Source organism: Geotrypetes seraphini, chromosome 2, assembly GCF_902459505.1.
Source record: "Geotrypetes seraphini chromosome 2, aGeoSer1.1, whole genome shotgun sequence".
In the NCBI taxonomy this organism is placed as follows: Eukaryota; Metazoa; Chordata; class Amphibia; order Gymnophiona; family Dermophiidae; genus Geotrypetes; species Geotrypetes seraphini.
Window position 1 is genome coordinate 515,685,171 of NC_047085.1, and position 14,809 is coordinate 515,699,979.

The following is a 14,809-nucleotide window of genomic DNA, read 5'->3' on the forward strand; positions in this document are numbered from 1 at the left end:
AAGATAACCTAGATTGCCTCTTCCTCACAGAGACATGGCTTACCTCTGATTTGGACCCCAGAATAACTGAACTTTGCCCAAAGAGTCACAAACTAACATTAGTCTGCAGAGAAAATAAAAGAGGAGGAGGAATTGCCATCATAGCCAGAAACACCATAAACCTAAAAATACAAGACATAACAACCAACCCATTCATGGATTTATTAGCCAGTCAACTTTCAAGCACATCACTTAAAGGAACTCTAACATGCATACTATGCTACATAACCCCAAGTAACTGGAACACAGCGAAACCAATATTTGAAGAATTTATATAGCGAAACTCACTAACGACAACCTACTTCTAGGAGACCTCAACTTCCACCTCGAAAACCAATCCTGCAAACATGTAGAAACCTTATTATCGTATCTCGAGGCCTTAACATATAAAATCTTAGATCCTCAAACCACACACGAAAAAGGACACCAACTCGACATCGCAGCCTACATGTCCCAACAGCCCACACAACCAGAGATCCAAACGGAAAATGGAACCGTTCCCTTTGGTCTGACCACTACACATACTCCTTCGAAATCAATTGGACCAATAACAAAAGCATTCCAATTACTCAACAAACAACTTACAACTGACGCAAACATATAAATCCCACCACATTGTGGACAAAAACAGACACCATAATCCAATATTAAACACCCAAAGACTTCATCTCACAATGAAACCATCTAAGTACTGCAACCCTGGATGAACTAACCCCAGAGAAACCCAAAACCAAAATCCACAGAAAATCAGACAAGTGGTTTGACAATGAAGTACTCCAACTCAAAAGACAATGCAGACAACTAGAAAGAAAATGGAGAAAAAGCATCAAAGAGTTCACAAAAACAGCATGGAAAATAATAAACAAAAACTGAAAGAAAAAAGAAAGACATACTACTCAAAACAAATAGGAGAAGGACCCCAAGACACAAAAAAGCTATTCCAGCTACTAAAAGTTCTTACAGACACCACACCCTACCTAGCCAACAGCAACTCCTCCCCTCCTTCAGCCATTCTCTTAGCCACATACTTCAAAAACAAGATTGCAAACATCAGAGCCACGTTCAATGGAATCCTCACTCACATAGAAGAGACCTCATTCCCCCCACAGAAAAAGAACCAGTCGCAGCAGATAGAACCTAGTCCCAGTTCTCATCCATACAATGGTCAGACTTCAACAATCTATATAATAAATACAGCCCTCCATACCTACTGAAAGCCTCAAGTACACTATTCCGTTCCCTGCTTCTACAATGGATACAATCTTTACTATTAGAGGGTCATTTCCCACAAGAACTCAGCAAAATCATCATAACTCCGATACTAAAAGACCGCAAGGGAGCAACGGACCAACCATCCAAGTACAGACCTATAGCCTCAATCCCACTGTACGTCAAGCTGATGGAAGGCCTCGTAGCCAAAACCTTAACCTCATACCTAGATAAACACAACTTACTCTTGGCTTCAGAGCCAACTACAGCACGAAGACCCTACTAGGAACACTAATGGACACTGCCAGACAACACCTCTGTACAGGCAAGAAAATCCTGCTCATACAACTAGACCTCTCTGCAGCCCTCGACCTGGTTGATCACGACATTCTCCTACAAACATTAGACTCCATAGGAATCTCAGGCAAGGTACTTTCATGGTTCAAAGGCTTCCTACAATCCAGAACTTACAGGGTTAAAACAAAGCAAGAAAAATCAGAACCTTGGTTTAACCCCTGCGGAGTTCCCCAGGGATCACCCCTATCACCCACACTATTCAATATATACATACCCTCCCTCAGCTCCTACCTAGACAAACATGGCATAACCTCATACATCTATGCAGATGACATCACTATTCTTCTCCCCTTCGACCACTCAGAACCCACCATGACAACCACAATACACAGAACACTGGAAACAGTAGCAACATGGATGACAGAGCACAAACTAAAACTTAACCCTGACAAAACAAATTTCTTCCTCCTAGAAAACACTAAAACTCCTGCCTTAAAAAATCTAGTAATAAACTCGATCTCATACCCCATCCAACCCACACTAAAACTTCTGGGAGTACTAATTGACAGCGGCTGTACCATGCAACCACAAATCAACAAAGTAATAAAAGCATCATTCATGACCATGAGAAATCTAAGACAAATCCGAAAATTCTTCAACAGGAAACAATTCCTAGTTTTGGTACAATCTCTTATACTTAGACTAATAGACTACTGCAACATACTATACCTCCCATGCCCAGCGACCATGATAAAACAAAAAACAATACAAAATACAGCCCTAAGACTCATCTACTCATTGAAAAAATATGACCACATCACACAAGCATACCATGACTCACACTGGCTCCCAATACAAACAAGAGTACACTTCAAATTCTACTGCCTACTATTCAAGGCTATTAATGGAGAAAGCCCAACCTACTGGAACAACCGATTAACTCAATCCTCCTCAACCAGGCACAGAAGAACCCACTCACTATTCACACACCCACCATCCAAAAATGTCAAATGAAAAAAACTATATGACAACCTAATGGCCACCAAAGCAGCTAAACTGGACAGACAACTCACCATTCTGCTGTACTCGACCACAGACTACAAAACCTTCAAGAAAGAAACTAAAACCCTACTCTTCAAAAAATACATAAAACCTATTTAACACGACCAGTTCCTACCCAAACCCCACCAACCCACTCTATACTCTTAACATACTCTAATTATGCTTCTAATTACCCAACAAACTCTAATATGTTTCTAATTACCCAACATTTATCACCTTAAGATCTCGACAACTCTTTGGTAATTCTTATGTAACTCTTACGACATCTCTTATGCTATGTCACAATTCTTGTAACTCTTATGACATCTCTTATACTATGACGCAAACCATTAAACAAATTAGAATGGTTAGTGGACTTTTAGTTCAAATCCTGTAGTATTAAAATTTTAAATTTAAACTGTGGGACAGGCCTCAGAACATGGAGTTGATCTTTCCCATATTTGGGACTTCAAAAAGAAGAAACCATCTTCTCTTGTACTCTTTTTAGCATCATAGGCTTGAGACCAACCTCCCTACCAACTAACTTTATTATTTAATTAATTTTAATTTACTCTATTCCTTCCTTTAATTCCTTCAACTTTAATCACAATTAAAACTTCTTCACTCTTAACTGTAAATATCCACCTACCAATCTAAATACTTGGAACCATTAGGGAACTCTGCAATTTTATACTGTAAATAAATTATTATAAAGTGCTTCATATTAAAGTGCTTAAAAGTGCTTTAAATATATTATATAAAGTGCTGCAGTTGATCTATACTTCAGTTCATCTCAATTCATATAGTCACTTTTAAAAATACTGTATAGAGTGCTTCGGTTCGTCTCAGTTTTTATAATCACCATTCATTTCAATTCAATTAATGGCGATTCTCTTAGTTCAGTAAATGGAAATTCAATTCAGTTCATTTCCTCAAATGCTTACGATACTTAAATTCATTAACTAAACTGGTTTATAATTCAATTGGAACTCAAGAGGCGTTGCGATGCAGCGGGTATAAGCCAGTCCTGCGAAACGTAGGCCTCGTTGGACGACCACAATTAAATTTTAGCAACGGCTGCTACTCTGAAAAGGAGCATACCTGAGTGGATTTAAGCTAAGTACAATTTAATCCTACTTGAATTATATACCAGTTTAGTTAATGAATTTAAGTATTGTAAGCAAAAAGGCGCAGGTGTGAGGAGCAAGCAAACAGTCTAAAACGTACTGTTGGCTGTTTTGGCTTAATCACTTTCGGATGAGAGGCAGAGACTGCTCCTATTATCTTTTGTTGATTATCATTTGGCACTTTTAGCACATTTTTTGGTGCACTAGTATACGCTTAATCACTTTCAGGTGAGCCCGAGGATGTTTCACAGACTACGCCCGTGTGGGCATATTTATGTAACAGCTGGCGCATTAGGGGCTGTGTAAACCCCATTGTGAGCTGTGCGACTGAGGGCTCCCCGTTGTGACAAACCTGCTGTGTCCTAAAGGTTAGTCACAGAGACATATAGAAAGAGATACAAACCCCGGTGCAGAAGGGCTGACCAAGTCAGGATCTGGGGGAGTATATCAGCTGACTATCCTGTAAAAAGCGAGGAAGAAATGGAAATAGAACAAAAGAGCTGTAACTTTCCTGATGCAGTCCTAAAGCCAGGCAAGAAAGTTCTGCCTTGCTATTATCTAGTGCCTATTAGGCAGAAGGCAGATCAGCAGGGTGCCCGGAAAGAAACGATTCAGGCAGAGGGAAGAAAACTCTCCCCCCTGCAGCTTCAGGGGAGTGATTTCTTCCCACAGCTTAAACCGAGGCTCTGTAGAAAGCTAAGGAGGACGGAGGAGGGGCTGGGCTGGAGAGTCCCAGGAAGACAAGCAGTGCAGGGACAGAGAGTCCAGCGTGAGGCTGCCCTTCCTGAGGGACAGCCAGGTGGAAGATTGCAGTCTGACTGGGATATGATAGAAGAGCCAGTAGTGAACTCTGTAGTATTGAGCCCATGATGACAGAGGAAAGTAATGCTCCAGGTGAATGCCAACCTGAACCCATGGAGACAGCGTAACCCTGTGAGTTTTAAGGGAATGTTTTTGTCTTACCTTTTTGTTCCTCCATGGCTTGCTTTGAGAGGTGAATGCATGTTTAAGGCAGAGACTGTAAGATTAAAAGAGGCAAAGTAAAGCACCAGTGCAGATATCAGTGCTTGAGTGTATCTCAGCTTAGGAAGAACAGCTGAAGACCTGTAGGGTCAGGTTACCAAACCTCTGCCTGTTCACAGCTGCAGTTCTTTGTAAAGTAATTAAGTCTGCCTGCTTGAGCAGTCTTGAGGGAGAACGCTGAATTGAAGATTGCTCCGTTGCACTTTGAAAACTCCAGTTAGCCTTACTGAATAAGTTTGGTTAGCCAGTTGCACTGAAGAAGAATAAACTGGCAGAGCTGTTGCTCTGATAGCAAATGACTTAAGCCAATATCTAACTCTGGTGAAGAGCACTGTTGGGGACTAGGTTGTATGCTGTGCTAAAGTCCAGAGCAAAGAAGTTTATATTTTGTGTTCCTGTGAATGTAAATTCATGCCACCGGGAGTACCTGGTGGGCATGGGAGTGCTGTGGGCAAGCTCAGTATTTCATCTTGAACCCTCCTGACTGTTGGTTTTCCTTAGGAGCCCGCACAGAAGTTGTGCTAGTGAGCAAATCCAGGTATCCCAGTGGAAAGGTTTCCCCTACTTCAAAGGGGGCTCACGCCAGTAGTTAATTAAGCATTTGCTGCTGCCTGGCTACCTATATCCGCTTGGCCAAAGCATAAGTGGTGACACCATTTATCACTTATTTAACTTTTCTAGACTTTATTGGTCTGAGCTGTCTCTTGCCCTCACCCTTGCTTTAATAATAATAATAATAATTTATTGTTTATATACCGCCAAAGCCAAGGTAGTTTGAGGCGGTTTACAATATAGAAGAGCTGGACATACAGCGAAAAAAACAATGAAGTCTTTGAGTACAATACAATGCAGTGCAGTATAGAAGAGCTGGACATACAGCGAAAAGGAAATAATGAAGTCTTTGAGTACATGGCTGTTTGTATATAGTATGGTAACATTGTAGGGACGGGTTTACAATAAGAAAAGTCAATGGGGAGCAGGTCGTACAGAGGAGTAAGCAGTGAAGGTTTTGGTAGATCTTGGTCAATGGGAAGGAGATTTACTAAGTAGGGTAGGTCATACAGTGAGGGGAAGAGGTGTAGACTTTAGGCATTCCTGGTTACGAATCGGTTGAAAAGGTTGGTTTTGATTAGTTTTCTGAAGTTGAGGTAGGATGAGGAGTGCATGATGGTGCTGCTTAACCAGTCTTTCTGTAGGCTTGCTTGGAAGGCAAGCGTTCTGTCAAGGAATCTTTTGTATCGGCAGGTTTTTTCTATAGGGTTGCTGAGCATTCGTATTCTGCGTGTAGGCCTGGTAGAGCGGTCTAGTTTGAAGTGGGAGACCAGGTACAGAGGGGCCAAACCGAGAGTGGATTTGAAACAGAGACATGCGAATTTGAACAATACTCTTGCCTCCAGGGGCAACCAGTGGAGTTTTTGGTATTAGGGGGTAATGTGGTCCCATTTCTTTAGTCCGAAATTCAGTCGCACCGCTGAGTTTTGTATAATTCTGAGTTTTTGGACGGTTTTCTTGAGTGACCCCCAGGTAAATGATATTGCAATAGTCAGGTAGGTTTAGGATGGAGGATTGCACCAGTAGGCGGAATGATGTTGAGTCGAAGTATTTTCTGATGGTTCTAAGTTTCCATAGTGTCGAGAAGCCCTTTCTGATTAAAAGCTCAGAATGCGTATCTAGGGTGAGATTTAGGATCAGGGAAGATTAGTTTTTCTACCTTTTGGATTTCTTCCCCTTTTTTGAGTTTTTCTGATATTGTTCTATAGCTGATAGTCAGCCAGTGTAATTGGGAGAATAATATATAGACAGCCCAATAGTCAAGAATTGAGATGGAACCAGAACCAGTGAAGGTAACTCCAGAAGAAAAGTACTAGAAAGCTCAATCCAGAAAATTGTTGCTGTTAGGAGATTCCATCATCAGCGGCATTAACCTTGGAAAACAAGTCAAGGAGCCTAAAATAGTGAAGTGTCTCCCAGGATCCTCAGCTTCCAGGAATCCCAAACAAATATTATCTCTAATTAGGCAAGAATCTAGGAATTCTAAAGCTGATGTTGTTATCCATTTGGGTTCAATGACCTACCAGCAATACAAGAACTACCTAGATCAGTTCTCACTACTACATGAAACCCAGTCTGGCTTCAGACCTTTGTTTAGTACTGAGACGGTGATTGCAGCGATCCTAGAATACCTACGTAACTTATTCAGCAAGGGCCATAAAGCCTTAATCATGCAATTTGACATGAGCTCGGCCTTCGACTTGGTGGATCATGAAAAGTTACTACAATGCCTAGACGCAATCGGCATTGGAGGCGAGGTGCTGGACTGGTTCCGAGGATTCCTTACAACCCGCACCTATCAAGTTCGCTTCAATTGCAATCTCTCTAAAATCTGGACAAACCCATCAGGCGTGCCACAAGGGTCCCCACTATCCCCACTACTCTTCAACGTTTATATAGCTTCACTAGGTACGCAGCTGACCCAGCGAGGCATAAAAGTATTTAGTTATGCAGACGACTTCACAATCATTATCCCGTTTATTTCATCTCCCTCTGAAATCACCCCCACAGCAACTGAAGCACTAAACACGATGGAACAATGGACCTCAGAGTTCAAATTGAAGCTCAATCCGGATAAATACGGCTTCAGACCCAACTTCAGTACCGAAACCCTCCTGGCCTCCCTAATCTCGAAGATCCAACAATTTCACTCTCACAAAAAATTTGCCGTTCTCCTTCAATTCGACCTCTCTGCTGCCTTTGACGTTGTCCACCATGACATTCTAATCTTCCTACTCTCCGAGATAGGCATTAGTTCTACAGTCCTTGACTGGTTCTCGAACTTCTTACATTCTCGCTCTTACACCGTCACCAAACATGGTTCCTCTTCCTCCCCATGGAAACCGACTTGTGGAGTCCCACAAGGCTCCCCCCTTTCTCCCATCCTCTTCAACATTTATATGTCCTCCCTGAATCTTCTCCACCTATCCCCCCTAGAAACACTCTACACTTACGCCGACGATATCCTGGTCCTCATCGAGACCGACGCGAACCTCACCAATCTCGCAGCTAACATTTCTTCTTGCATAACCAAACTTCAATCCTGGGCTCACACTGTACAAATGAAATTGAACGAGTCCAAAACTAAACTACTTTGGCTCGGCCCTAAACTTGATCAATTACCCACTTCCATCCCACTGCCCACAGGCTCCTCTCTACAGCTGGAATTCTCTAGCAAAGTTCTGGGCATCACCATAGATTCATCATTATCCTTCAACGACCACCTCAACTCCCTGATAAAAAAATGCTTTTGCAGCCTTCACATGCTGAGGAAAGTGAGATCCTGCTTCCACCAAAAACACTTTGCCGTCCTCGTACAATCCATTATCCTCTCCAGATTGGATTATTGCAATTCCATTTACCTAAGCTTAACAAAGAAAAGCCTCCACAGACTCCAACTAATCCAGAACACCGCGGCCAAACTTATCTTCTCAAAAAGTAAATTTGACCATGTCACACCGCTCCTATCCAAACTCCACTGGCTTCCCGTTATTTCCAGGGTCTACTTTAAATGTGCCTGCCTAACCTTCAAGATCCTCCACGGTATCCTTCCTCCTTTTATCCCTCTATCCTGGAATTCCTCAAATCCAACCTCCACTAGATCCACTCAAAAATTAAAACTATCCTACCCCTCCTTAAAAGGCATCTCCCTTGTTGGTAAACTTGGCTCTTCCCTCCCTTTCAGAATCACTCAGCTCTGGAACAGTCTCCCTTCCCCTCTCCGCAATTTGAGCCCCCTTCTACCATTCCGTAAGCATCTGAAGACCTGGCTCTTCTCCAGAACGTAACCCCGTCCCGCTCCTGGCACTCTCACACCAACCTCTCTTCTCTCATACTTATATAATTCCACTGGAGTTCCGTTCCTTCCCTAACCATGTAAACCGTGTCGAGCTCCATCTGCGGAGATGATGCGGTATATAAACCCAAGATTTAGATTAGATTAGATTAGATAAAACTAAACTCTTTATAGCCTCGCCACACGCACATAAAACGACAAAATCACTACACATAAACAATCTCAATTACCCCATTCAACCAACGATGAAGATCCTAGGAGTAGTACTAGACCAAGGTCTAACCATGAAAGACCATATAGACTCCCTAATAAAAAGAGAGTTTTTCACTCTCTGGAAACTTAGGTCCATCAAGGCGTACTTCCACACTTCAGCTTTCAGAATTCTAGTACAATCCATAATACTAAGCCATCTGGATTACTGCAACATCACCCACCTGACAATCACCCAGAAGCAAATGCATAGACTACAACTGATACAAAATACAGCAGTCAGGATGATTTTCGGGCTGAAGAAGTCCGACCACATAACCCCTTCCTACAAACTCCTACACTGGCTGCCGATGGGGGCACGCACGAAGTTCAAGCTAGGATGTCTCTGCTTCAAGGTATTAAATGGACTAGCCCCCAAATACATTACAGACCTCTTCTCATTCCCAACATGAAAGAAAAACACACCTGAAATTTGTCTCCCCTCCGGCCAGAGGGTGCAAATATAAGAAATACCATCAACAACTGCTATCGTACCAAGCAGCCACATGGGGTAAAGAATTAGAAAAACCAATTGCACACACAAACAACTATGGAGAATTTAGGAAACACCTAAAAACCTACCTGTTCTTAAAATACCTAGATAACGAACCAGGACATCAACCCTCGTAACACCATCACAAACCTGATCTTGTAAACTGCTAACCCTAACCCCTAATCACCAACTACGATCACTCCATTCAATTCATGGAATATTTCTACTTCTCTGTAAGCAGCATGGCACTTCTTGGCCTTGCAGCCCACAAACTGTTGTTACTACTATTAATGTTGATACTATCAGATGTACACAGCAATACTCCTTAATTCGTTGTATGTACAGCTTCTATTTATTGTATTTACAGTTTCCCTTTATTGTAAACCGCCTAGAAGTCGCAAGATTGTTGGCGGTATATAAGAATAAAGTTATTATTATTATTATTATTACCCCACTTGTGGTGCAGAAAGCTTTTCTTTAGCCAGGGGAAGGGTTAAAACCTTTTTGTAAAGACTGTAGCTTTTTCGGAAGTACTGCCTACATATGGAAAAGGAGAGGGAAGAGTAGGAAATAATGAGATCTTCAATAGGTGGCTCAGAGCCTGGTGTCATCACGAAGGCTTTAGGTGCAGAGGAGGATGAGGAAATACATGGAAAACCAAGAGACTATATTGTAATGACAGGTAAAAGGATCCTTGCTGAGAAATTCAGGACATGGGTTTCTAGACGTTTAAACTAGAAGGTGGGGGTGGCATAAGCAGGACACTAACGGTGGCCACCCCCAGCAAAGACAAGATAGCAACGTACACAACGATATTAGTGATACCCTTCTTAGCAAGGCAACTGGCAGTGAGACTAAAAAAAAAATGAAATTGCCCCAGAAAAGTAGCTGGAAAGCAAAGACCACAAACGCTCGCAATCTAGGCAGCCAGCAACCCAGGGAATTTAAAGAAAGCAAAGGCAAAGTCCCAATCCCTCCCGAGAGTTCACCTCAAGGAGCAAGACCCGATTCAGTTTTAGAATCACTCTTTGGCGAGTAGAGATGACATGTTTGGGTCACAAGAGGAGCAGAGCAGCAATCACTAGGAAATGGTCCATCATACAAGCATCAGTAGCAGCGCTGACCATCCCAGCACGATCCAGGTAGTGGTGGAGTCAGGTCAGACCCTGAAATGATGCGGATGTGCAGTGGCGACATTCAGTGCTGTTAACCACATAGCTAACTGGGCAAGTAAGACCAGTCCTGTGTCCAGTTAGCTATTTGGGAACCAGATTTTTAATGCCGGGGCCCAGCTATGGCCCAGTGTTGACTGTCTGGGACTAATGTAGTTCTAAGTTATCAGCTGTATAGAAAATGTTAATTGCCCCAGCTGGATATTGATCCATAACAATTCAACAATTAACCCTTTCTTTGGCATTGTTGCTCTCGTTCAACATCAAGTTATGTAAAAAAAACTTTGCTCCATCTGCCAATTAAACGGTTAATACAAGCAGGAGTAAAATTAATTACTTAATAAAAGCTTTATCAAGGATTTTATATTGTATCTAAGAATGCACATAATACAAATGAGAAACATTCTACATCTTTATATTATGATACAAAAACATTTTTTTAAAATCATCAAACAGGTTTAAACTGTCTTCAGAGGATCCATGAGAGTGAGAGGCCATTCACATGTCCAGAATGTGGCAAAAGCTTTACTCAGCAATCACATTTAATAACGCACAGGAGGATTCATACTGGAGAGAAACCATATACCTGTTCAGAATGTGGTAAAAACTTTTGTGTGCAGGCAGCTTTAAAAATGCACGAGAGCATGCATACTGGAGAGAGACCATATACATGTTCAGAATGTGGGACAAGCTTTAATCGCCAAACACATTTAAAACTCCACAAGATGAGTCATACTGGAGAGATACCACATACCTGTTCAGAATGTGGGAAAAGCTTTACTCAGCAATCATATTTAATAATGCACAGGAGCAGTCATACCGGAGAGAAACATTATGCTTGTTCAGAATGTGGTAAAAGATACAGTCGTCTTTCAACTTTAAAAATGCACAAGAGGATTCATACTGGAGAGAAACAATATAACTGTTCAGAATGTGGGAAAAGCTTTAATCAGCGATCAGATTTAAGAAAACACAAGAGGATTCATACTGGAGAGATACAATATGCCTGTTCAGAATGTGGGAAAATATATAGTCGTCTTTCAACTTTAAAAATACACAAAATGATTCATATTAGAGAGAAACCATATACCTGTTCTGAATGTGGTAGAAGCTTTAATAAGCAATCACATTTAAATGTTCACAAGAGGATTCATACTGGAGAGAAACCATATACCTGTTCAGAATGTGGTAAAAGCTTTATGCAGCATTCACATTTAAAAAAACATGAGAGGATTCATACTGGAGAGAAACCATATACCTGTTTAGAATGTGGTAGAAGCTTTATGCAGCATTCACATTTAAAAAAACATGAGAGGATTCATACTGGAGAGAAACCATATACCTGTTCAGAATGTGGGAAAAGCTTTACACAACAATCAAGTTTAAATGTTCACAAGACGATTCATACTGGAAAGAAACCATATACCTGTTTAGAATGCGGTAAAAGATTCAGTCATCTTTCAAGTTTAAAAAGGCACAAAATGATTCATATTAGAGAGAAACCATATATCTGTTCAGAATGTGGGAAAAGCTTTACACAACAATCAAGTTTAAATGTTCACAAGACGATTCATACTGGAAAGAAACTATATACCTGTTCAGAATGTGATAAAAGCTTTATGCAGCATTCAGATTTAAAAAAACATGAGAGGATTCATACTGGAGAGAAACCATATACCTGTTCAGAATGTGGTAAAAGCTTTATGCAGCATTCATATTTAAAAAAACATGAGAGGATTCATACTGGAGAGAAACCATATACCTGTTTAGAATGTGGTAGAAGCTTTATGCAGCATTCACATTTAAAAAAACATGAGAGGATTCATACTGGAGAGAAACCCTATACCTGTTCAGAATGTGGTAAAAGCTTTACTCGGCAGTCAAATTTAAATGTGCACAAGAGGCTTCATACTGGAGTAAAACCATATACCTGTTCTGAATGTGATAGAAGCTTTACTCAGCAGTCAGCTTTAAAACTACACAAAATGAGTCATACTGGAGAGAAACCCTATACCTGTTCAGAATGTGGTAAAAGCTTTACTCGGCAGTCAAATTTAAATGTGCACAAGAGGCTTCATACTTGAGTAAAACCATATACTGTTCAGAATGTGGTAAAAACCTAAATGAAAATCACATTAAAGAGATACAAGAAGATAGGTATAGAAAAAAGGTGTATATGAATATCCAGGAGTGGCGGAAAGAGCAACTGTCAACCAGAGATTTCTGAGAGAAAATATTGGCATTTCCTGCTCTTTTATATAGCTTTGGTATGTTTGACTTTTAGTGTATGTCTAGACTGTATTTTCTTAGATGTGAAGAGGGGATGAGCCTCATAGAAATAGATTTTAGACAGTGCTCACTGCTGAATATAGACCTTTAACAGTTCAGCAATTCAAACTGGAAAACAATTATGTATAAAAGCTGTGATTATCTAAGAATACACAAAATAACTCATGAGAGAGAGAAATATTGTACAGCTTTATAATGACTTCAGAGGATCCACGAGAGTGCGAAGCCATTTACATGTCCAGAATGTGGTAAAAGCTTTAATCCCCAATCAAATTTAAAACAGCATAATTGGGGGCACTAGAGAACCCAAGCAGCATGGAGGCTTGAGACACGAACTCCCGCCAATGATTCCGCTAATTGAAATTTACTCTCAATAATTCCCTACAACATTGCGTTTATCAAAGCTTGAACTACTACTACTATTAATTATTTATATAGCACTACCAGACATACGCAGTACTGTACAGAGCACAAAGAGTAAGAAAACAGTCCCTTTCAAAATAGTTTACTCACTATATAGCAACTCCTCCAGCCCCTTAACTATTTTAGTCGCTCTTCTCTGGACCCTTTCGAGTAGTACTGTCTCCTTCTTCATGTATGGCGACCAGTGCTAGATGCAGTACTCCAGGTGAGGGCGCACCATGGCCATCTACAGCAGCATGATAACCTTATCCGATCTTTTGTGATCCCCATCATAATCATTTCGCGCATTCTGTTTGCCCTTTTCACTGCCGCCGTCACACATTGCATGGACAGCTTCATTGACTTGTTGATCAGAACTCCCAAGTCTCTTTCCTGGGTGGTCTTTCCAAGTACTGCCCCGGACATCCTGTATTTGTGCATGAGATTTTTGTTACTGACATGCATCACTTCACACTTATCAAACATTGAGCCTCATTTGCCATGTCGATGCCCATTTCTCGAGCTTGATTATATCACTTTTTAGATCTTCGCAATCCCCCTGTATCTTCACTACTATGAATAACTTTGTATCTTCCGCAAATTTAATCACCTCACTCGTCATACCAATATCTAGATCATTATCCTATGATACTGTGATATTTGGTATGGATATGAGAGCAAAAAGTCAGACTTCTGCGAATAACAATAAATTATTACTAATAATGACAGGGGTTGCCATTCAACAAATCACATATAATTGGAAAGCCTGGAGGAGATTAAATTATAACTTTTGGTGGAATTCTTTATGCCATATCTATAAAATGGAAAGATTTACTGCGTTACAAAAGGGATATTTTAAGAAATTTTAGGATGTATGGAAATCATTAACAAAATATTGTCAGCATTAAATAAAATTATTTCCCTTATGTTTATTAGTTTATGAGGTAGGGAAGGGGGATTTTTTATTGTTTATTATTACATATATCATATAATAATGGAGTATATGGTTGGGGGGGATGGGCGAGGGATAGGGATAAGAATATATGTAATATACCAATGATTGTTAATAAGTGATATATTTATTGTTATTGTGAATGAAAATATTAACACTTAATGTAATTTGTGAAAATGAATAAAGAATTATTTTAAAAAAAAGAGATTTTTGTTACTGACATGCATCACTTCACACTTATCCACATTGAGCCTCATTTGCCATGTCGATGCCCATTTCTCGAGCTTGATTATGTGACTTTTTAGATCTTCGCAATCCCCCTGTGTCTTCACTACTATGAATAACTTTGTATCTTCCGCAAATTTAATCACCTCACTCGTCATACCAATGTCTAGATAATTTTTAAAGATGTTGAAGAGCAGAGATCCAAGCACTGAACCCTGTGGCACCCCACTGGTGATGCTCTTCCAGTACGAGTATTGTCCATTTACCCCCACTCTCTGTTTCCTATGTTCTAGCCAGTTTTTAATCCACGTGAGTATTTCACCCTCAATTTTCCGAAGTAGTTGTTCATGTGGAACTTTGTTGAACGCCTTCTGAAAATCCAGATATACAGTGTCGACCGGGTCGCCCTTGTTTATCTGCCTGTTTACTCCCTCGAAATAGTGC

At 40.6% G+C, this 14,809-nt stretch overlaps 1 protein-coding gene across 1 annotated transcript in view; it reads left to right on the forward strand.

Annotated features, from left to right (window-relative positions):
- Positions 1-13,612, forward strand: part of LOC117354636 (oocyte zinc finger protein XlCOF6-like) — a 149,501-nt gene extending 135,889 nt beyond the window's left edge. Inside the window, exon 7 of the mRNA XM_033932463.1 lies at positions 10,983-13,612. Coding sequence (XP_033788354.1) covers positions 10,983-12,581 — 1,599 coding nt within the window. The 3' untranslated portion in view covers positions 12,582-13,612. The remainder of the gene's footprint in view (positions 1-10,982) is intronic.
- Positions 13,613-14,809: the final 1,197 nt, after the last annotated feature.